Here is a 22,385-nt window from a genome sequence, read left to right on the forward strand (position 1 = left end):
CTTAATTCAACACTTCATATTATAGGGAAACATGGTACTGGTTTATGCGAAATATGCCAAGTAAAGGAGACAGTTGAACATGTGTTGTTATTTTGTTCCAGGTATGAACAGGAAAGAAAGGATTTAATAAGTGAACTAACGGAAATGGGATGCAAAGAATTTACAATCAATAACATATTGAACACAAAACAAGGATCCAGGGAAATTGTAAGGTCAGTTTTAAAATGCATAAAGAATAGTGGTCTTAGGACTAGAATATAGTCATCTTTTAACTTCTAGACTGAAATCACTTCACACTCCAGCACAAGTGGTGGCGGTATGCACCATAAAGTTGGTATGCAACCCGCCAATAAATCCATAGAAGAAGAAGAGATGTGATTAATTTAGTGATGATTGAGCATTATTGAAGACACCTGATGTTAACAAGCAGAATCACTGAAGGACAAAAAAATCACAAATTATGGCGATCAATGTTTGCTTTAGTTGGGATCTTGACCCTTTTACTTTCACTTTAAATTTAGTTTATCTGCTGTTATTGATTTGTATATAGGCCTATATACAGTATATATATATATATATATATATATATCGCTCAGCCCTACCTGTTTGTATATAAAATATCGACGTCTTTGAAAGCTGATCATTCAGAAACAACAAGACTTCGCTGTCTTTTAATCACGCAGCCTACCATTTAGTGTGTGTGTGTGTGTGTGTGTGTGTGTGTGTGTGTGTGTGTGATGTAGGAAGCTAGTTGTTATTGTTCAAGTATATCTGTAACCGCTAAAGAGCCAACAGAAGTGACGCAACGTATTAATTTAATAATGCGTCACGCGCATAATTTAAGAAAGCGAAAGTAAACGCGAAAGCGAAAGTTAAGACGAGGTATTGTGTGAAAGACTGCAGGCAAAAACTCTTGTTCATGATAATTATGATTTTATTATAGCTCCTTTTTTGTGTAAACCATGTACACTAAGTTTATTGTTGTAGCAATACTCCTGGTGGTCGCTGACGGTACGTATTTTCACTTTACGTTGAAACGCGGAAATAGCCTTCGAGTTTTTCTTTCTCATTTATTAAAGCGATCAGTTTCTCTGTTATTTTTCTATAGGCTTCACTTTGCGAGGTCCATCTGCTCCTCTGGTTGCTCCTCTGGGATCTTCAGTGGTTTTGCCCTGTTATACTGATAAACCTTTACCAGTGAAGGGTCTGGAGGTGGAGTGGAGAAGAACAGACTCAGAGACTCTGGTTCATTTGTTTCTTGAAGGTGAGAGTCGACCAGAGGTCCAACAGCAGGATTATCAGGACAGAGCTCATTTCTTTACTGATCAGATTCAACATGGAAACTTCTCCCTCCGTCTGGACAATCTGACAGCTGAAGATGAGGGAAATTACACATGTAAAGTTTACAGTCAGCAGGATTCAGGAGAGACTGAGGTTCAAATAAAAGATGTTGGTGAGTGAAAGCCACTTGAATTCTGTTGAAAAGTTCAATCAAATGCCTTTTTTCTTTGTGGTATTTTATGTGTTTGTTAAACCATTATTCTTTCAGAGCGTCTGCTGGTATCAGGATCGAGTCGCTCCATGTCTGCATATGTGGGTGATGACGTCACTCTGAACTGCTCTATCGACTCTCACATCAAACCTGAACACATTGAAGAGGTTTCATGGAGTAAAACAGATGAAGATGAAGATATTCTGGTTCTGCTTTACCAGAAAAATGTGACTTTTCCAGGTTCATCAGATGCGCAATTCAGAGACAGAGTTGAGTTCTTCACTGATGAAATCCCCAAAGGAAACTTCTCTCTAAGACTGAAGAGTGTCAGAACTGAAGACAAAGGAGTTTACATCTGTCAAGTGTTTGCTGGAGTACTTTCAGCCAATACAACTGTGGTACTGGAGCAACTGGGTGAGTCGACAAAACATGGTCAAATATATAATACAGTCTGTTAACACTAGCCAACCTTCCTCAAAGGCTATTGTGTAAACAAGATGGTACTTCAGCTATTTACATGAAAAGTATCTACCTTTTTACACATTTGGGGCCAGATTTAATTTTAACAGGGTAAATTAGTGTGAGATAGCATTAGCAATGCCATAAAACTGTCAATTTGTGTGTAAATTTCTGTGGCATTCATAGTAAAACTAGGCATGCATGGCAAACTCCATATTTTGGTTATTTTGGGGCGGAGACGAGGTGGAGATGCACACAGAATTTCCCACTGATTAGGATTTCTAAAGGGGATTTTGAGCTGGTCATGTCATACATACGCTTTTACAAATTGGAAAACTTTTCATCTATAACATTATTTTCTGAGAAGAGTGAAAATGTTTTCATTCATTTCTGCCAAATGTTTCTTTTATTGTTTTAAACAAAACTAAATGGCTGCTTAATAAATTATAAGTTAAGTAGGACACTGGAAATCTTTCTAATTTTTTTTTTTTATAAAATTATCTAAATATAAAAAAATCTTGACATTTGAAGACTATTTTGAAGTTACTGTACTCTGCCTTTATATTGTCTGCAAAAAGTGAGAAGTCACACCAAGACAAATTACTGTAACTTCCACATCAACATGACATCATGACTTTTGCGTAAACATATACGGCAATTTCGAGTCAAGTGGCGCGTTACCTCGACGCATTTTGAGCTATCCGTGTGTATGTCTACGCCATTAACGTTGTCCGCGTCATTCTGCGTGTCTGTACACGCCGTCAAATGTCTACGCGAAAGTGTCTACATTATCAATATTTGGATGCTGATCAACATTTACACAATCATTGTAGTAACAACAGTATTAAAACTTGCTGTAACAGAACGGCCAAATTCTGACAGTAAATATACTTATACCTATATAAAATATACCTAAAACTGTAATATACCTTAGAAAACAAAGCATTCTGGGTAATTTTGTTTTCAACTAAGCCATGAATATACTGTGAATCAACAGCGCTCAAAGTCGACTCTCAGAGGCTGTGTTCCAAATCACACCCTATACCCTCAGTCACTACATTAGTTCACAATATGGTCCACTTAGAGTGAATGAAAAGAAGTGAGTGAATTAAGACACTGATGAACACCTGCTGTTAACAAGCAGAATCACTGAAGGACACGTACAGAAAAAAGAGAAACACAAGAACTACAACTGACTTCCAGCTAGGGCTGGATGATTAATCGAAAAATAATCGAAAACCGAAATTCAGAGCCTATAACCGACGTAATTTTTCCATGTAGGTTATTTCGGTTTATGAATCCTATTAATATTTCCGCCCACTGTGTGTTAATGTACTTTCCCCTTAAAACATAATTACCGTGTGTGTAGTCACGTAACTCCGCCCCGTCCAGTCTGCAACACTACTAGGGACTTTAAGCAACAGCTGCTGATAGAACGGCAACGACAGCCCGAATGTAAATGGTTATCTACCTTAGCTAAAGAGCGCAAAAATCAGTAACAGTAAAGAGGACGACATAGGGGATAATTTAATCATTAGACAAAATCCAAACAAGAAAGTGATTTTAAAAAGTAAGAGAAGGGTTGATTTTGGAACTTAATGATATACAGAAACGATTACAATGCCACATAACCATAAAACACAACATTAACTGTCCTAATCTGTCACGTTTAAAGGGATTCTCCACTTTTTTTTTGGAAATAGGCTCATTTTACAACTCCCCCAGAGTTAAACAGTTGAGTTTTACCGTTTTCGAATCCATTCAGCTGATTTTTATATTTAGAATAATATAAGTAACCAGACAGTTTCTGGTCTCATTGACTCCCATAGTATATATTTTTTTCCTACTATGGAAGTCAATGAGACCAGAAACGGCCTGGTTGCCGATATTCTTCTAAATATCATAAAATCGGCTGAATGGATTCGAAAACAGTAAAACCCAACTGTTTAACTCTGGGGAAGTTGTAAAATTAGCCTATTTTCAAAAAAAGTGGAGAATCCCTTTAAGGCAGTCGATTTCTGTAAATGAAATGAGTTAACTTGAGTTTAAATTTAGTGTTAATTACAGTAATTTTAATTAATTACAGTAATTTACAATTAACAGTAAATTACAATAATTTACAATTAACAGTAAATTACCCGCAACAGTATTGCCAGTATTTTTCCATTAATTTGCGGGACAATGTTCTACAGTGTACACATAATTTCAGTGGTCACTTTGTGCCCTACGCACCGTTTAAACATCAGGCCCATTGAACACAAATCTGTTTGAAAGGGAGATGTTCCCAGAATGTGATATTTTACAAATATCAATAACAATAAACATAAACTAGCCTCTTCGTAGTGTTGATCATTAATTGCAGCTTTTAACCTATTTTGGTAACCAGTTTTTTGGCCTTCAAACTTCTTAATGCACATATCAGGGAAATCAACATGTTTTCCAGGAGGTAATCTCCACAAATGTTTACTGCATGTCTAGTAAATCCTGACCAGTGGCGGCTGCTGGTCTTTCAAAGGGGGGAAACTCATTTTCAGCCTATTTTATAAAAAATGTCCATTTATTTCTATAGTTTTTAACACAAAAAGAGGGTTAATTTTAGCCCTTTATGTTAATAAGTGCTCGTAAAAGGGATTTCCTTAAACTTGAATTGCAAATTCTTCATAATTATATAAATTATAATTGATTCAGTGCTGTTATACATAATGGCGGATGTCTGTGTTTCACAGGTTTCTCTTCTCGGCACATAACTGTGTTGTTTTTCTGTCTCGTTGCTGGATTTGGAGCTGTGCTTCTGCTCTGTTGTCTGATCTACTGCAGAGTTAAAAACAGAGGTGTGATTGGAAGGAAAATCTTTTATTTCTTGTGATTGTGTGACTGTAAGTGTTTCACTCGTTTAACTGTGATTATTCTTCATCTTCTCTCCAGAAAACAGCAGAACAATCTGGAATCTTCATCTTTCTCTGGTCTTTTGTCCAAATGTCTGCATGTTTTTCGCCTTCATCCTCTGGGGTCTCATTGAAGGTGAGTTGAGCATGTGGCAGATTGTATTGTAATTTTGTTGTGATGAAACTTAAAATGTTTTATTTGATTGATATTGTTTAACACTCGTCAATATATTGTGTTCCAGGATTTCTCCATGAGACCGTCACTTGCTGCGCTCTGTTTATTCTGAGGCCTGTCATGTTGATTTGGGCTTTGTCTTATTTAAACTATCTCAAAGGTATGTTAGGATTTCAAGATGTTGTTGTTATTATTATTATTATTATTGTTAAGGGGATCAGTAAATGCAAATTGATGGCAACATGAAAGAAAGAAAGAAAAAGAAAGAAAGAAAGAAAGAAAGAAAGAAAGAAAGAAAGAAAGAAAGAAAGAAAGAAAGAAAGAAAGAAAGAAAGAAAGAAAGAAAGAAAGAAAGAAAGAAACCTTTATTTCCCCAAGGGGGAATTTGTTTTACACTCATGGGAACCACAATAAACATAGAATAAACAGAATAAAAGAGCGAAAATTGACATCGATTATCAATTCGACAACTTAAGCAATCAATAGATAAATATATATTCAATAATATGCCTTTAAAATAAATAAATAGATATATTCAATAATGCACATTAAAAATAAATCTATGTGCCCATAGATGATCCATTTAGTCATTGAATGCTCCTCGGCACAAATGATGTAATATGTTGTTTAGTTTTTGTTCGGGGCATTATAAATCTACATCTCCAGTTAAATACATTAAATTGTCAAATTAATAAAACTGTATTCTTGGCATGTATTGATTGATTGTGTAAAGAAATTTGTAGTGTTTGGTGAAAAAAACAAGTTGTCCTATAAAACTGCTTAAATGTAAAGTACGAGCAATGAAACGGATGTGTAATAATATTCTATAATGACCTGATTTGATTTGTTCAATCCTTTCTGTCTACAGACGACATTAAAACATGGATCAGGTTTTTCAGAATAACCAGTGAATTGACTGTTTTCACAGTCGTTGTTAATTCAGGTGAGTAAATCCTAATGTTTCACATCATGCTCATTATTCTGACATTAATAAAGCTTTATGAAATATGACCTGTTTTGATAACTTCAGTAGACTTGGCCAGAATTCAGCCATTAAATCTCACTCCACCCTCTCTTCTTCTAAAATCCCATCGTCCAACCCTGAATCCTCAAAATGATTAAAATACAGATAGTGTCTACTATCCCAGGATTACTTTCTTTTTTGAGTTCTCAGAACATCTATTTCAGTGATATCTGTCGAGTATTAACATGTCCTGCATATGCTGCTTTAGTACAACAGAAACGTCTCGTGTTTAAAATATTCATTACAAAATAATACAATTACAGCTTTTTATAGGTAATAATTCACTGCATGTGCTGTTGCCTTCATGATCATGTGATGTTATGGCCTCATTTAAGTGTGTTTGTTCTCCACATATGTTTAGATATGTTCTGTTCTTGCTCAGGACATCATTTATCTTGTGTGTCATTTTCATTTGTATCTATTCCTCTAGTTATTTTTACAGATGTCTGGAGAAAGAGTGCACATGATACAGAGGGTAATCGTCGTAGAAGTTCTGGACTAGACTTTGCAGGAGTTCTGCTGTCGTGTCTCATCCTGAGTGGAAGTAAGAGTTTCTGTATGATTTGATTCCTTACTTTAAAACGGCAGGCTAAGTATAAGCACTGATTTATTAGGTTAATGAATTCATTACCAATGGTTTTTTCATATTTATTTATTCTACAATTACCAAAAATGAAAATCAAATACATAAGTGGCAAGTGTTCAACTTGTCTTGTAGACCTAACTGTGTGTCAATGTTTGTGTTTTAGTGGACCTCATAAGGCTGACTTGCAGTCAGGAGCGGCCAAGACGGGTTTCCTCATTCATACGAACTCAATGTGAGCACATTCTTATTGATTTACCCCAATATGAGTTATTAGAGTTGCAGAATACTATTAGCACAAAAAAACTTTGCTGATCAAATGCTCTCAATGCAGCATTTTACATAATCATAAATATAGTTTAATATACACTGTGTGTTACTGAGTGTTGATAAAGAGCGAAAATATAAAGGAAGAAAATAATAATCCAAAATGTAAAATCTGTATGATTATTGATGCACTGTTAGACCTTACCAGGTTTTTTTTTACAGTAAAATACTGGCAACAGGCCAAATTCTGACACTATCATACCATTTTCCATTAAAACAGTTATATACCGTAGAATACAAAACTACCCTACAGGAATATACTGTGAATTAACAGCTCTCAAAGTCGACACTCAGAGACTGTGTTCATAATCACACCCTATACCCTCATTCACTATTCCCTACATTAGTTCACTAATATAGCCCACTTGAATGAAAAGAAGTGAGTGAATTGAGACACTGATGAACACCTGATAAGCAGAATCACTGAAGGACAGAGAAACAAGATCAGAAAAAGAGAAACACAAGATCTACAACTGACTTCCAGACACACAGAGTGTGAAAACAGTTTACAAACCAGTTTAACATTATTTATTTCATACATGTACAAAAGTTCTTGTTGAGAATTTGATTAATAATAAATTTTGTTGTCACCATAATGGAGATCAGTATTTGCTTTAGTAGGTCTCTTATCCCTGGACTTGTTTCATTCATCTTTCTCTGACTGCTGTAACAGTGAGTTTTAAAACACATTTGTTGTAGCTAGAAAAAGTCAAGAGGAAGTTGATCCGGTGTTATTGGCTTTTGCTATAATATCATAATCATTCTGGATACGTCTGATTTTCAGATCTTTTCTGTTTATACTCTGTGAATATATGGGTATTTAATATGAAACTTACATTAAGTTAAGATTATAAAATACATCTCTGAATCTACGACATGAAATCATATAAAACATTAAAATAATATCCTGCTTGAGTCAGACACACACAGATATCAACAATTATAATATTCATCTCAACAACGGTAACATTCAAAAGTTTCATGCAGCAGTGCATGTTGGGTTACAGGATAGTATAAAACTCCCATCATGCACTGCTGCATGAATAAAAAAAATACACTGCCACCATCATTGAGATTAATGTGCTAAATTTTGATATCTTGGTGTTTCAACAACACTGTAGTGCTGCTTTGGTTGCCAGTAGTTTACTGTAAAATCGTGTTTTTTTGGGTCACCGTTGTGCTGAAGAGTAGAGCCTGTGCTTCAGTCCAGGAGAAGATCTGTAAACATTGATGATACGCTATGTGTTGCTTTATTCAACACTGTTGCCAGTTATTTACTATAAAAATGCACTAAAACTAATAAGTTGTATTTTTTAGTTAACTCAAGTTTTAGTGCATTTCTACAGTAAATAACTGGCAACAGTGTTGCTAGCATTTTACTGTAAAAAACCCTGGTAAGGTCTAACAGTGTGCTCTACTCAAACTAATAACATCAATGAGCACAGTTACAAATTATTAACATAAATGTGGTTGTTCCTGTAGTTCAGGTGATCCTGTAGTGCATTCTTCCATTCATGCTTTGCTCTTTTTTTTTTTAGGTTTTTGGTGCGGGATTTTTCTCTTGTCTGTGTCTCAATTGTTCCAGTTGTTTTCCTCATTTGTACTTCCCTCTCCAGGTAAAGCCTGAATACTGATTCATTCATATATAATTACATTCATTTACAACATGTAGTTTTAAATTCTACCTGTTTACATTGCTTTTTGTGTAAAAATACAGTTGATTAAATGTTTCAGATATTATAAACAATCACATGTATCTTTATTACATAGTTTTATCTTGTTTTTTCAATGGGAAAATAACAGTCTTTTTCTCTTATTTTAGCATTTCTTGCTGTGCCATTGGTTGCAGCACTGCTCCTTCTCTGTATACCACTTTTACCTCGTCTACAAGCAAAATTCAAATGTAAGTACAAGCTGAAAAACATTATTGTATTTGTATAGATGTGAAAAGAGTAAAACTCAGAATAATATGCATGAATTTAATTTTGAATACTATATGATAATACATTGCTTATATAAAAATATACGCTTAATTCATAATATTTGCTAAACCATGATTTAAAGTCAGCATGAACAGGAGTTGCCATTGACTGGATTGTGACATATTTTTTATTGAAATAAAAAATAAAAATAAAAATTAAATAAAAAAAAAATTAAAATGAAAAAAATAAAAATCTGGGACTTGATTTGATCCACTTGTTTGTTGATATTGTGAGTGAGCGGTGTGTGTAACTGAATTGAGGCATATCTGATAGTGAGTGTCTTAAAGTGAATCCTCTCATGAGAAGATGAAGTTATGACATTTTTCCTTAAGATTCCAATGTTAAAAACAAAAACACAAAAACACACAGATGAATTGTCCACCATTCAATAACATTAATGAAGAACATAAATGTGTCAATTTTTATTTCATGTCACTCTTCTCAATTGATCCTTGTCAGATCTGAGATCAGATCTTGTGAAAGTTTATGAATTCAGAAGGTGATGTTTTCATTCACAGTTCTCCAGAAAGGATGGATAACATCATTGTGGATGATAACAATACCACTCCTGGATATCATCCTTGTGATTTATTTTCTTCTAGCCATATTGGAAAGGGAGAAAGGTGGGTCAAATTACTCTATTTTATTAACACTTTACAATAAGGTTCATTAGTTAACATGAACTAGGAACAATAAATACTTCTTCAGCATTTATTCATTTGAGTTCATATGAATTTTAACATCTACTAATACTTTATTAAAATCAAAGGCTGTAACATTATTCACTGTGAACTGACATGTTCTATAGCAATGAACGGTATATTAACTACAATTAACAATGATGAATAAATTCTGTAACAAATGTATTGCTCAATGTTAGTTTACGTCAGTAAATATATTAGCTAATGTTTAATGAACCTTATTGAAAAGTGTTACCTTTATTTTATAGTCATTTTATTAGTTCATCCAGAAAAAAAATACACTTTCTTAAAGTCGTTTTGTTAGTAGACTTGTTATGGGAAATCACAAAGACTTGCTTTTATGCAAAGACAAATATTTTATGCAAGGACAAATAAAGGTTTACATTTATAATTGACTAAACAGCGTTTTGTAAGAGATGTGCTGATCAGAAATGCTTTTTGTTTAATCATCAGATTACTTGGGATGGATCTGCGTCATTTTATTTATAGAAGTCCTGAAGATGATGGTGATCTTTGAATACTGTGTGACAGGTATTATCCATCACTGACTTACAATATAGTGTCCTTTATTACCACACACTTTATTTATAAAAGAGCAGAAAAATATGCTGCTAAGAAGTAGAAATGACATTACTGTGATGTTTATGTTTTACATATGCAAATTAAAGCATTAAACTCTTTCAGGCTGTTTGTATGTAAAATGTATACATATTTATATTATTATACAGTAAATTAATAACTTGTATAAAGCTGATAAACTGCACATTGTTTTAATTTCTCAATTATCACTTCATTGGCCACAGTTGGTGCTTTTGTAACGAGACTGAACTGTGTTTCTGAAAGTAATCAGATTCCTTCGTTTATTTTCATTTATTATAATTTTTTGTTGTTGCAGCCTTATGCTAAATCACTTTAATTTGTCCCACAATCAACACTCCAAATATAATAAAAAAGCAAGAACCGTATTTGTGATTGAATTTTGAAGAAGAAATACTGAAATATCACATTGACACACGGGGGGAAACCCTCTTTTGGCATTAAAGAGCAGCTGTCAGGATTTACTGAAGACACGCAGTGAAACAGCACTGAAAAGGTGTGGACAGGGTTAGTCTGATAGTTATGGACAGTTATATTTGTTGCTGAAGTTTTACTTTCAGACTAAACGGAGAGCGTGGGAAAGAAGGGAGAGAATTTTCTCCACTAGTGTTCATTTATTTGTAATGCCAGAGGAAGACGTTCATTGATCTGAGCTTAATGGCAAAAGTGGCTGTATCAGAAGTGAATAACACATGAAAGCCTGCTTGAAATTTGTAAATTTGTTCTTTTGTACCCAAAGAACTCTTGGACTGAGAAACAAGATTTACTAATGAAAAGCTTTGCAGAAATCCATGTGTGCAAACCAATGTCAATGTGACGGGTCAGTTTTGGGCTCTTTTTAACAGATTTGCAAAGTAGTTACGAGTCATTATGGGGTCTGGAATGTAGATAAATGTAATGTGAATCAATGTAAAACAATTTAGTATATAAGGCTGCAAATCTCCATGTTCTGTGTATTTCTGGAACATATACTATAAGCAACAGACTATTTTAGAAAAACTACAGAGAAAAAAAAGAATGATTTGGGAGAATCTCCCAATGAATAATTGACTGCCATTGTGTATTCTGATTATGAGTAATAAGTGCTTGATTTTTAAATGAAAACATATTCATTCTGAATAATCAATACCTGCCCAACACTGGGTACAAAAATCTTTCCCTTTACTAGACCTTTGATTTGATTGATTGATTGATTTTGATTGATTGATTGATTGATTGATTTTGATTGATTGATTGATTGATTGATTTTGATTGATTGATTGATTGATTGATTGATCTCTTCTCATCCTTTTGGCTTTGAATCAGTTTTCAGTTTTGTTTTAACACAGAGGCAGAACATTCAGGAAACCAGAGACAACAACAGACTGAGACAAACCAACAACGATCAAATACATGTAATTATACACTGATGAATCTTAATGAATCCTAATTAAAATTAAATAATCCTAATTAACATAAATGCAATCCATTTTATATATAGACGGAGATCAGTTTAATTAATGCAACTATTTGATTGTGTGTGTGTGTGTGTGTGTGTGTGTGTGTGTGTGTGTGTGTGTAGTGGATCTCTGTAATTTCATCATGTACATGTTTGGAGCAGTTGGTCTTGTGTTGTTGAACTCTGTTACACTGACAGCAGAACTGATCCTCAAAGCACGTAAGTACATATCTAAAATATTATATTACATTATACAAATCTTTTAACATTACACAGTTTTATCTAATTGCTTTCAGATGTCCAGTTCATCTTCCTTTCACTAATGTTATTCTATCATTTTAAAGGTAACGGTGAGCGCGTCTTGAAGGATCTGAGAGTCATCGTCTTCCCTTCCGAATGTGTCTTTGCCTTGTATTGGCTGATTTTACTAATGCATGCTTACTGTAAGTATCTTTTTAATTTATTTTATTATTGTTATTAGGGATTCAAGTGCCTAAATTTCCCATGATCAGCATTCTCTCCTAAAGTGATCAGGCAGAAACTTTGATACTTTGAGGGATGGCGGTTCTCACAGCGTCAGCGTCACCAAGACTCGCTCCGATCGGCCTGATGGTGGCGCTACAGTCATCAAAAGTAGCCTACGTAATGGCTCATAACCCCAAATTATTCATTCGTCACAGAATCAAGTGTATTATATATTTGACTCAAGCCTAATATGACAGTGAACAGGAGTGGGTCTGATGGGTCACTGGTTTATTTGCCAGTGTCTATAATTTGTAGTATCTAGTTATAACTAACATTCACATACTCCTTACAAAGACTGATTTACACTGTGATTCTGATTTTCCATTAATTATTAACATTTTAAACAACTCTCTCTCTCTCTCTCTCTCTCTCTCTCTCTCTAATGTCTCCTGTCACACAGGGAAGGTTTTTACAACTAAGTAAGTTCAGATTTGTATTCAATACAGCTCTCATGTAGGCCTGTGTGTGTATACAGTACTTTCAACTGCATATATCAATGTTAAATCTGTAATTGTGTTTTCTAATACAGATTTACACACAATCAAAGGAACAGACATCAAAGACACAGCCGTGAGCTCAGGGTAATGCAATAATTATGTGTGATATAATTAACTGATCTGCAAGGTTTGACATCTTCTCAGAGTTCAGATGTGTAGTTGCCAAATAACAATATCTTGTTTTAAACACAGATCTCAGCAGAGACTCATGAAATGGAGAATCTGTCCACACGTATTTCTGCTCTTTCACACACACAGTGATTTCTCCTGAATAATACCCAACTCAATCAGACTGAAGACTTCCAAATGTGTTGCATTCTGTTGCAAATTGCTTGGATCGTTTTATATTGGTTGTCGGATCATTTCAAAGGTAAATCATTCTTTTGTGTGTTTGTTTCATAAACCGCGACATTTCGGTACAGCTCTTGTGGCGTGTTCGAAAAAATGTGAATTCATTCATCTGAGTATGTATTAGTTAAATATGTGAGTTGAAACATGCTTTGTAAATGTTTATGTGGTTGTTGCATCAGTGATCAGGATTCATGTTTCATGGACAGGCCGTTACTTTTTACTTTTGATGACTAAGAGACTGAAACTGTTTTTAACTGAAAATCAATCTGCTTATGTTTGTCTTTTTATTTTGAAAATGTCTCAGGGTACTGTATGTACAGTAGCCATACACTGAGTTGGCTGTGCCAAACGTAAATCTATGAAAATATATTTCTTATGTTTACTACTAGTTACAAACCAGTTTGTAAAAACTCACAAATCCATTTGTAAGTGTCTGAATTTTTATATGTGTGGGAGTGCAGTCAGATAAAAATAAATGTTGAGAGAATGCTGTCTATTGAAGTCTTTCTTCAATAGTTCAATAATATACGATGCAGATTTATTAACCTCAGTCAATCTTATATGAGCCTCAATGAAAAACACTTAATGGACCAACATCACTTCGGCACTCTCTGGTGAAACTGGTTGTTGTTGGAACAAGTTGTTGGAAAATCTGACAAAGTTTTAAAGTATATTACGTCTTCACATGCTGATTATTATTTTCCTGTGTTTACAGTAATGTAATCAGGCAGGTAATCTACAATAATTTATTGTAATGGTGACATTAATGTACAAAAACTCTTTGTCCCAAAATGTAAAATCCAACATATTGTAAAAAAATGTAAATAAATAAATGTAAATCCTTAATTTGCTGCTGTTTTGTATTTGAAATAACTAAGCCATACTTTTCTACCAAAATAATTGCCTGAATGAAAAACTAAAAACATAACTAATTCAATCAGTTCTCGAGTCAACAGTGCAGATCTACACAACTCTTAAACTGATAAAAGCTGGCGTGCCGAAATCGATGACTAATTTGCGGTTCTCTAAATGTTAAACACGCACATTTTAGACAAACTGTCATACAACATCAGATCAGACCAAAAAACGTTTGCAGGTTATGCAGAATACATGTAGAAATTATGACAATTTTGACAAATTTAAACAATAGGCTGCAAAGACCTTGAAAATGGAAAGAAATAGAAATTGCAATGAACTTTTGGACGTAAGCCAAGTTCAATTATTTCACCACAAAGATACTAAATCCAAGATAAAGCAATCCAAGACGGTTTTGAGTCAAAGAAGGATCAGAACAGTAGGCTATTGTTAAATTTGTGGAAAATCACAAAAAAATTATAGGAAGACGAAATATGGCTTAACTCTACTTTATGGGCTCATTGTCGACCTCTCTGTCATTCGGCATGAATCCAAACGTTTCCATAGTGGTTATGCAACATTTGGTTCAAAATAGAACGAGTGCTAAAGTAACATTTCAGACCATATGTTGCAGAGACACCATCACTTTACGTAATTAAAGTTAATTCAACAAGACAGTTGCACCATCTTAACCAAAAAACAAACAAACAAAACTATAACATCACAATTATTTCCATCAATGCAAGAGTCCAGCACTACATAAAGTCTCCAGCTCATCCCAAAGACTAGCAATGGATGTAAGGACTGGATTCATGTGTGAAAATGATTCTTCATGCTCTTCACAACCATTATTTCACACTTTGAGCCTGATGAATCTTGAGATTGTCATTCAGGAATATGGCCATGATGTGTTTTTCTACATAAATGTTTAATAAATGAAAAGCTACACGCTCCATAAGTTAGTGTTAGAAGATCAATCAACATGCTAGAAATATAATCACAGCAATGATCCAGTTATACCTACTCCCGGTTTCATAGAAAAGGCTTGCAGACTGAAATGCATGTTTGAGCTGTTTTAACTGAAAGCAACATGACTTAAAATATGTCATTGTCTAAGTCTTTCAGTTTTTCTAAGGCACATTTTTAAAGGCTACTTAACCCCCTCAGACCTGAATTATGTTTCAAGTTTCTGAAAAATAGAAAAGTACATTTTACCAGCTCATGAGCTTTCTATAAATTAAAACAAATGAAAAAAATATATATATAATCCCGTCCCACGAACCCACTATTTGTCCAATAACCCACTATATTTACCAAATGTCCCGGGACCACTACTGGGCTACGCCCCCGTCCCACAAGCCCACTATTTGTCCAATAACCCACTATATTTTTTAAAGTTTTTCCGCAGTTCATTCAATATGCTGCAATTGGACGCGGTCCCATCGGCAATCTATTGAATGGGGAATCGGGTAGTGTTTTTGATAGACATTTTAATTAAAGTTCCTGTCATGATAAAAACTATTTTACTGCACTCAGGGGGGCCCCCTGAGTCTGTGGTACCAAGCGCCATCCCATAATTCCACCGTCCACAAACCCACTATTTTTATAATGGCATAAATGCTACATGGGATGTCCATATCTCAGCCCTGGAAGGGTCTAGAGCCTCCATTTTTGCACTCAGGTCTAAGTCTCATGGCCCTCTATCAGAATCCAGAGTTTTGGGAAGATTGTAGAAACTTAATTTTTCGCCCGAAAAAAAAAAAAAAAACGTAAGGGGTACCACTGTCGTTTTTTTTTTCGGGCCGAATTTTTGAGTTTCCATATCTCAGCTCTGGAAGGGGCTAGAGCCTCCATTTTTGCACTCAGGTCCAAGTCTCATGGCCAACTATCAGAATCCAGAGTTTTGGGAAGATTGGAGAAACTTAATTTTTCGCCCGAAAAAAAAAACGTAAGGGGTACCACTGTCGTTTTTTTTTTCGGGCCGAATTTTTGAGTTTCCATATCTCAGCTCTGGAAGGGGCTAGAGCCTCCATTTTTGCACTCAGGTCTAAGTCTCATGGCCCTCTATCAGAATCCAGAGTTTTGGGAAGATTGGAGAAACTTAATTTTTCGCCCGAAAACAAAACGTAAGGGGTACCACTGTCGTTTTTTTTTCGGGCCGAATTTTTGAGTTTCCATATCTCAGCTCTGGAAGGGGCTAGAGCCTCCATTTTTGCACTCAGGTCTAAGTCTCATGGCCCTCTATCAGAATCCAGAGTTTTGGGAAGATTGGAGAAACTTAATTTTTCGCCCGAAAAAAAAAAAACGTAAGGGGTACCACTGTCGTTTTTTTTTCGGGCCGAATTTTTGAGTTTCGATATCTCAGCTCTGGAAGGGGCTAGAGCCTCCATTTTTGCACTCAGGTCTAAGTCTCATGGCCCTCTATCAGAATCCAGAGTTTTGGGAAGATTGGAGAAACTTAATTTTTCGCCCGAAAAAAAAAAATGTAAGGGGTACCACTGTCGTTTTTTTTTCGGGCCGAATTTTTGAGTTTCGATATCTCAGCTCTGGAAGGGGCTAGAGCCTCCATTTTTGCACTCAGGTCAAAGTCTCGCGGCCCTCTATCAGAATCCAGAGTTTTGGGAAGATTGGAGAAACTTAATTTTTCGCCCGAAAAAAAAAAACCTAAGGGGTACTACTGTCGTTTTTTTTTTCGGGCCGAATTTTTGAGTTCCGATATCTCAGCTCTGGAAGGGGCTAGAGCCTCCATTTTTGCACTCAGGTCTAAGTCTCATGGCCCTCTATCAGAATCCAGAGTTTTGGGAAGATTGAAGAAACTTAATTTTTCGCCCGAAAAAAAAAAACGTAAGGGGTACCACTGTCGTTTTTTTTTTCGGACCGAATTTTTGAGTTTCCATATCTCAGCTCTGGAAGGGTCTAGAGCCTCCATTTTTGCACTCAGGTCAAAGTCTTGTGGCCCTCTATCATAATCCAGAGTTTTGAGAAGATTGGAGAAACTTAATTTTTCGCCCGAAAAAAAAAAAACGTAAGGGGTACCACTGTCGTTTTTTTTTTTCGGGCCGAAATTTTGAATTTCGATATCTCAGCTCTGGAAGGGTCTAGAGCCTCCATTTTTGCACTCAGGTCAAAGTCTCACAGCCCTCTATCATAATCCAGAGTTTTGAGAAGATTGGAGAAACTTAATTTTTCGCCCAAAAATGAAAAAAAAAAAAACGAAAGGGGTAACACTGTCGTTTTTTTTTTCGGGTCAAAATTTTGAATTTTGATATCTCAGCTCTGGAAGGGTCTAGAGCCTCCATTTTTGCACTCAGGTCAAAGTCTTGTGGCCCTCTATCATAATCCAGAGTTTTGAGAAGATTGGAGAAACTTAATTTTTCGCCCAAAAATGAAAAAAAAAAACGAAAGGGGTAACACTGTCGTTTTTTTTTTCGGGTCAGAATTTTGAATTTCGATATCTCAGCTCTGGAAGGGTCTAGAGCCTCCATTTTTGCACTCAGGTCTAAGTCTCATGGCCCTCTATCAGAATCCAGAGTTTTGGGAAGATTGGAGAAACTTAATTTTTCACCCGAAAAAAAAAAAACGTAAGGGGTACCACTGTCGTTTTTTTTTTTCGGGCCGAATTTTTGAGTTTCGATATCTCAGCTCTGGAAGGGGCTAGAGCCTCCATTTTTGCACTCAGGTCTAAGTCTCATGGCCCTCTATCAGAATCCAGAGTTTTGGGAAGATTGGAGAAACTTAATTTTTCACCCGAAAAAAAAAAAACGTAAGGGGTACCACTGTCGTTTTTTTTTTCGGGCCGAATTTTTGAGTTTCGATATCTCAGCTCTGGAAGGGTCTAGAGCCTCCATTTTTGCACTCAGGTCAAAGTCTCACAGCCCTCTATCATAATCCAGAGTTTTGAGAAGATTGGAGAAACTTAATTTTTCGCCCAAAAATGAAAAAAAAAAACGAAAGGGGTAACACTGTCGTTTTTTTTTTTCGGGCCGAATTTTTGAGTTTCCATATCTCAGCTCTGGAAGGGGCTAGAGCCTCCATTTTTGCACTCAGGTCTAAATCTCATGGCCCTCTACCAGAATCCAGAGTTTTGAGAAGATTGGAGGAACTTAATTTTTCACCCCCCCCCCCCCCCCCCAAAAAAACGAAAGGGGTACCACTGTCGTTTTTTTTTTTTTTGTCGAAATTTTGAGTTTCTCTGATCTTCTTGAAACTCTGGATTCTGATAGAGGGCCATGAGACTTAGACACAAGTGCAAAAATGGGGTCTCTAGACCCTTCCAGAGCTGAGATATGTTAAAGGATGTATAGGCCAAACCAGGTGTTATCAGAATCCCAATATTGACACGGATCCATCACAACATGTCTTCATATTAGGGACTGAAGTGAGTGCTGGCAGTCAGGTGCTGGAGGAGTGGAGGAACGGATGTGAAGAGGACAGAATCAGCACCAACACGCACTCATGCACATAAACACTGCTGGGCTTATTACACACAGCATTGATCTGGCACTGCACTACTGTGTACTAGACCAGACAGCAGGTGCACACACACACACACACACACACACACACACACACACACACACACACCGCAGTCAGTGTGTGAATCTCAACAAAACCAGATCCTGGTCACACTTCACCCCAAAATATAAAGCAGGAAATATAAAGACTTAGACCTGAGTGCAAAAATGGAGTCTCTAGATCCTTCCAGAGCTGAGATATTGAGATATTTATAATGGCATAAATGCTACATGGGATCTCAATATCTCAGCTCTGGAAGGGGCTAGAGCCTCCATTTTTGCACTCAAGTCTAAGTCTCATGGCCCTCTATCAGAATCCAGAGTTTTGGGAAGATTGGAGAAACTTAATTTTTCGCCCGAAAAAAAAAAAACGTAAGGGGTACCACTGTGGTTTTTTTTTCGGGCCGAATATTTCAGTTTTGATATCTCAGCTCTGGATGGGTCTAGAGCCTCCATTTTTTGGCGCTCAGGTCAAAGTCTCGCGGCCCTCTATCATAATCCAGAGTTTTGAGAAGATTGGAGAAACTTGATTTTTCGCCCGAAAACGAAAAAAAACGTAAGGGGTAACACTGTCGTTTTTTTTTTCGGGTCGAAATTTTGAGTTTCGATATCTCAGCTCTGGAAGGGTCTAGAGCCTCCATTTTTGCGCTCAGGTCAAAGTCTCGCGGCCCTCTATCATAATCCAGAGTTTTGAGAAGATTGGAGAAACTTGATTTTTCGCCCGAAAACGAAAAAAAACGTAAGGGGTAACACTGTCGTTTTTTTTTTCGGGTCGAAATTTTGAGTTTCGATATCTCAGCTCTGGAAGGGTCTAGAGCATCCATTTTTGCGCTCAGGTCAAAGTCTCGCGGCCCTCTATCATAATCCAGAGTTTTGAGAAAATTGGAGAAACTTGATTTTTCGCCCGAAAACGAAAATAACGTAAGGGGTAACACTGTCGTTTTTTTTTCGGTCGAAATTTTGAGTTTCGATATCTCAGCTCTGGAAGGGTCTAGAGCCTCCATTTTTGCGCTCAGGTCAAAGTCTCGCGGCCCTCTATCATAATCCAGAGTTTTGAGAAGATTGGAGAAACTTGATTTTTCGCCCGAAAACGAAAAAAAACGTAAGGGGTAACACTGTCGTTTTTTTTTCGGGTCGAAATTTTGAGTTTCGATATCTCAGCTCTGGAAGGGTCTAGAGCCTCCATTTTTGCGCTCAGGTCAAAGTCTCGCGGCCCTCTATCATAATCCAGAGTTTTGAGAAGATTGGAGAAACTTGATTTTTCGCCCGAAAACGAAAAAAAACGTAAGGGGTAACACTGTCGTTTTTTTTTCGGGTCGAAATTTTGAGTTTCGATATCTCAGCTCTGGAAGGGTCTAGAGCCTCAATTTTTGCGCTCAGGTCAAAGTCTCGCGGCCCTCTATCATAATCCAGAGTTTTGAGAAGATTGGAGAAACTTGATTTTTCGCCCGAAAACGAAAAAAACGTAAGGGGTAACACTGTCGTTTTTTTTTCGGGTCGAAATTTTGAGTTTCGATATCTCAGCTCTGGAAGGGTCTAGAGCCTCCATTTTTGCGCTCAGGTCAAAGTCCCGCGGCCCTCTATCATAATCCAGAGTTTTGAGAAGATTGGAGAAACTTGATTTTTCGCCCCAAAATGAAAAAAAACGTAAGGGGTAACACTGTCGTTTTTTTTTCGGGTCGAAATTTTGAGTTTCGATATGTCAGCTCTGGAAGGGTCTAGAGCATCCATTTTTGCGCTCAGGTCAAAGTCTCGCGGCCCTCTATCATAATCCAGAGTTTTGAGAAGATTGGAGAAACTTGATTTTTCGCCCGAAAACGAAAAAAAACGTAAGGGGTAACACTGTCGTTTTTTTTTCAGGTCAAAATTTTGAATTTCAAATATCTCAGCTCTGGAAGGGTCTAGAGCCTCCATTTTTGCGCTCAGGTCAAAGTCTCGCGGCCCTCTATCATAATCCAGAGTTTTGAGAAGATTGGAGAAACTTGATTTTTCGCCCGAAAACGAAAAAAAAACGTAAGGGGTAACACTGTCGTTTTTTTTTCGGGTCGAAATTTTGAGTTTCGATATCTCAGCTCTGGAAGGGTCTAGAGCCTCCATTTTTGCGCTCAGGTCAAAGTCTCGCGGCCCTCTATCATAATCCAGAGTTTTGAGAAGATTGGAGAAACTTGATTTTTCGCCCGAAAACGAAAAAAAACGTAAGGGGTAACACTGTCGTTTTTTTTTTCGGGTCGAAAGTTTGAGTTTCGATATCTCAGCTCTGGAAGGGTCTAGAGCCTCCATTTTTGCGCTCAGGTCAAAGTCTCGCGGCCCTCTATCATAATCCAGAGTTTTGAGAAGATTGGAGAAACTTGATTTTTCGCCCGAAAACGAAAAAAAACGTAAGGGGTAACACTGTCGTTTTTTTTTCGGGTCGAAATTTTGAGTTTCGATATCTCAGCTCTGGAAGTGTCTAGAGCCTCCATTTTTGTGCTCAGGTCAAAGTCCCGCGGCCCTCTATCATAATCCAGAGTTTTGAGAAGATTGGAGAAACTTGATTTTTCGCCCGAAAACGAAAAAAAAACGTAAGGGGTAACACTGTCGTTTTTTTTTCGGGTCGAAATTTTGAGTTTCGATATCTCAGCTCTGGAAGGGTCTAGAGCCTCCATTTTTGCGCTCAGGTCAAAGTCTCGCGGCCCTCTATCATAATCCAGAGTTTTGAGAAGATTGGAGAAACTTGATTTTTCGCCAGAAAACGAAAAAAAACGTAAGGGGTAACACTGTCGTTTTTTTTTTCGGGTCGAAATTTTGAGTTTCGATATCTCAGCTCTGGAAGGGTCTAGAGCCTCCATTTTTGCGCTCAGGTCAAAGTCTCGCGGCCCTCTATCATAATCCAGAGTTTTGAGAAGATTGGAGAAACTTGATTTTTCGCCCGAAAACGAAAAAAAACGTAAGGGGTAACACTGTCGTTTTTTTTTCGGGTCGAAATTTTGAGTTTCGATATCTCAGCTCTGGAAGGGTCTAGAGCCTCCATTTTTGCGCTCAGGTCAAAGTCTCGCGGCCCTCTATCATAATCCAGAGTTTTGAGAAGATTGGAGAAACTTGATTTTTCGCCCGAAAACGAAAAAAAACGTAAGGGGTAACACTGTCGTTTTTTTTTTCGGGTCGAAATTTTGAGTTTCGATATCTCAGCTCTGGAAGGGTCTAGAGCCTCCATTTTTGCGCTCAGGTCAAAGTCTCGCGGCCCTCTATCATAATCCAGAGTTTTGAGAAGATTGGAGAAACTTGATTTTTCGCCCGAAAACGAAAAAAAACGTAAGGGGTAACACTGTCGTTTTTTTTTCGGGTCGAAATTTTGAGTTTCTCTGATTTTCTTGAAACTCTGGATTCTGATAGAGGGCCATGAGACTTAGACACAAGTGCAAAAATGGGGTCTCTAGACCCTTCCAGAGCTGAGATATGTTAAAGGATGTATAGGCCAAACCAGGTGTTATCAGAATGCCAATATTGACACGGATCCATCACAACATGTCTTCATATTAGGGACTGAAGTGAGTGCTGGCAGTCAGGTGCTGGAGGAGTGGAGGAACGGATGTGAAGAGGACAGAATCAGCACCAACACGCACTCATGCACATAAACACTGCTGGGCTTATTACACACAGCATTGATCTGGCACTGCACTACTGTGTACTAGACCAGACAGCAGGTGCACGCACACACACACACACACACACACACACACACACACACACACACACACACCACAGTCAGTGTGTGAATCTCAACAAAACCAGATCCTGGTCACACTTCACCCCAAAATATAAAGCAGGAAATATAAAGACTTAGACCTGAGTGCAAAAATTGAGTCTCTAGATCCTTCCAGAGCTGAGATATTGAGATATTTATAATGGCATAAATGCTACATGGGATCTCAATATCTCAGCTCTGGAAGGGTCTAGAGCCTCCATTTTTGCGCTCAGGTCAAAGTCCCGCGGCCCTCTAT

At 36.9% G+C, this 22,385-nt stretch overlaps 1 protein-coding gene across 2 annotated transcripts; it reads left to right on the forward strand.

Moving 5' to 3' along the window:
* Positions 1–836: 836 nt before the first annotated feature.
* On the forward strand, positions 837–13,882 carry LOC120479472 (uncharacterized). Of its 2 annotated transcripts, XM_089129048.1 has the most exons (19): positions 839–1,011; positions 1,109–1,453; positions 1,550–1,906; positions 4,678–4,782; positions 4,877–4,972; positions 5,079–5,171; positions 5,880–5,954; positions 6,466–6,579; positions 6,785–6,853; positions 8,484–8,561; positions 8,768–8,848; positions 9,446–9,550; positions 10,082–10,159; positions 11,554–11,619; positions 11,787–11,882; positions 12,008–12,106; positions 12,589–12,607; positions 12,718–12,769; positions 12,878–13,882. In XM_089129048.1, the coding sequence occupies exons 1-19, from the start codon at positions 963–965 to the stop codon at positions 12,944–12,946; spliced, it is 2,046 nt and encodes a 681-aa protein (XP_088985174.1). In that variant the 5' UTR covers positions 839–962; the 3' UTR covers positions 12,947–13,882. The 2 variants fall into 2 exon arrangements, with proteins under 2 accessions (XP_088985175.1, XP_088985174.1); XM_089129049.1 differs by lacking the exon at positions 11,554–11,619 and having other exon boundaries at positions 837–1,011.
* Positions 13,883–22,385: the final 8,503 nt, after the last annotated feature.

Source organism: Pimephales promelas, chromosome 3, assembly GCF_988280905.1.
Source record: "Pimephales promelas chromosome 3, fPimPro1.hap1.1, whole genome shotgun sequence".
Lineage (NCBI taxonomy): Eukaryota > Metazoa > Chordata > Actinopteri > Cypriniformes > Leuciscidae > Pimephales > Pimephales promelas.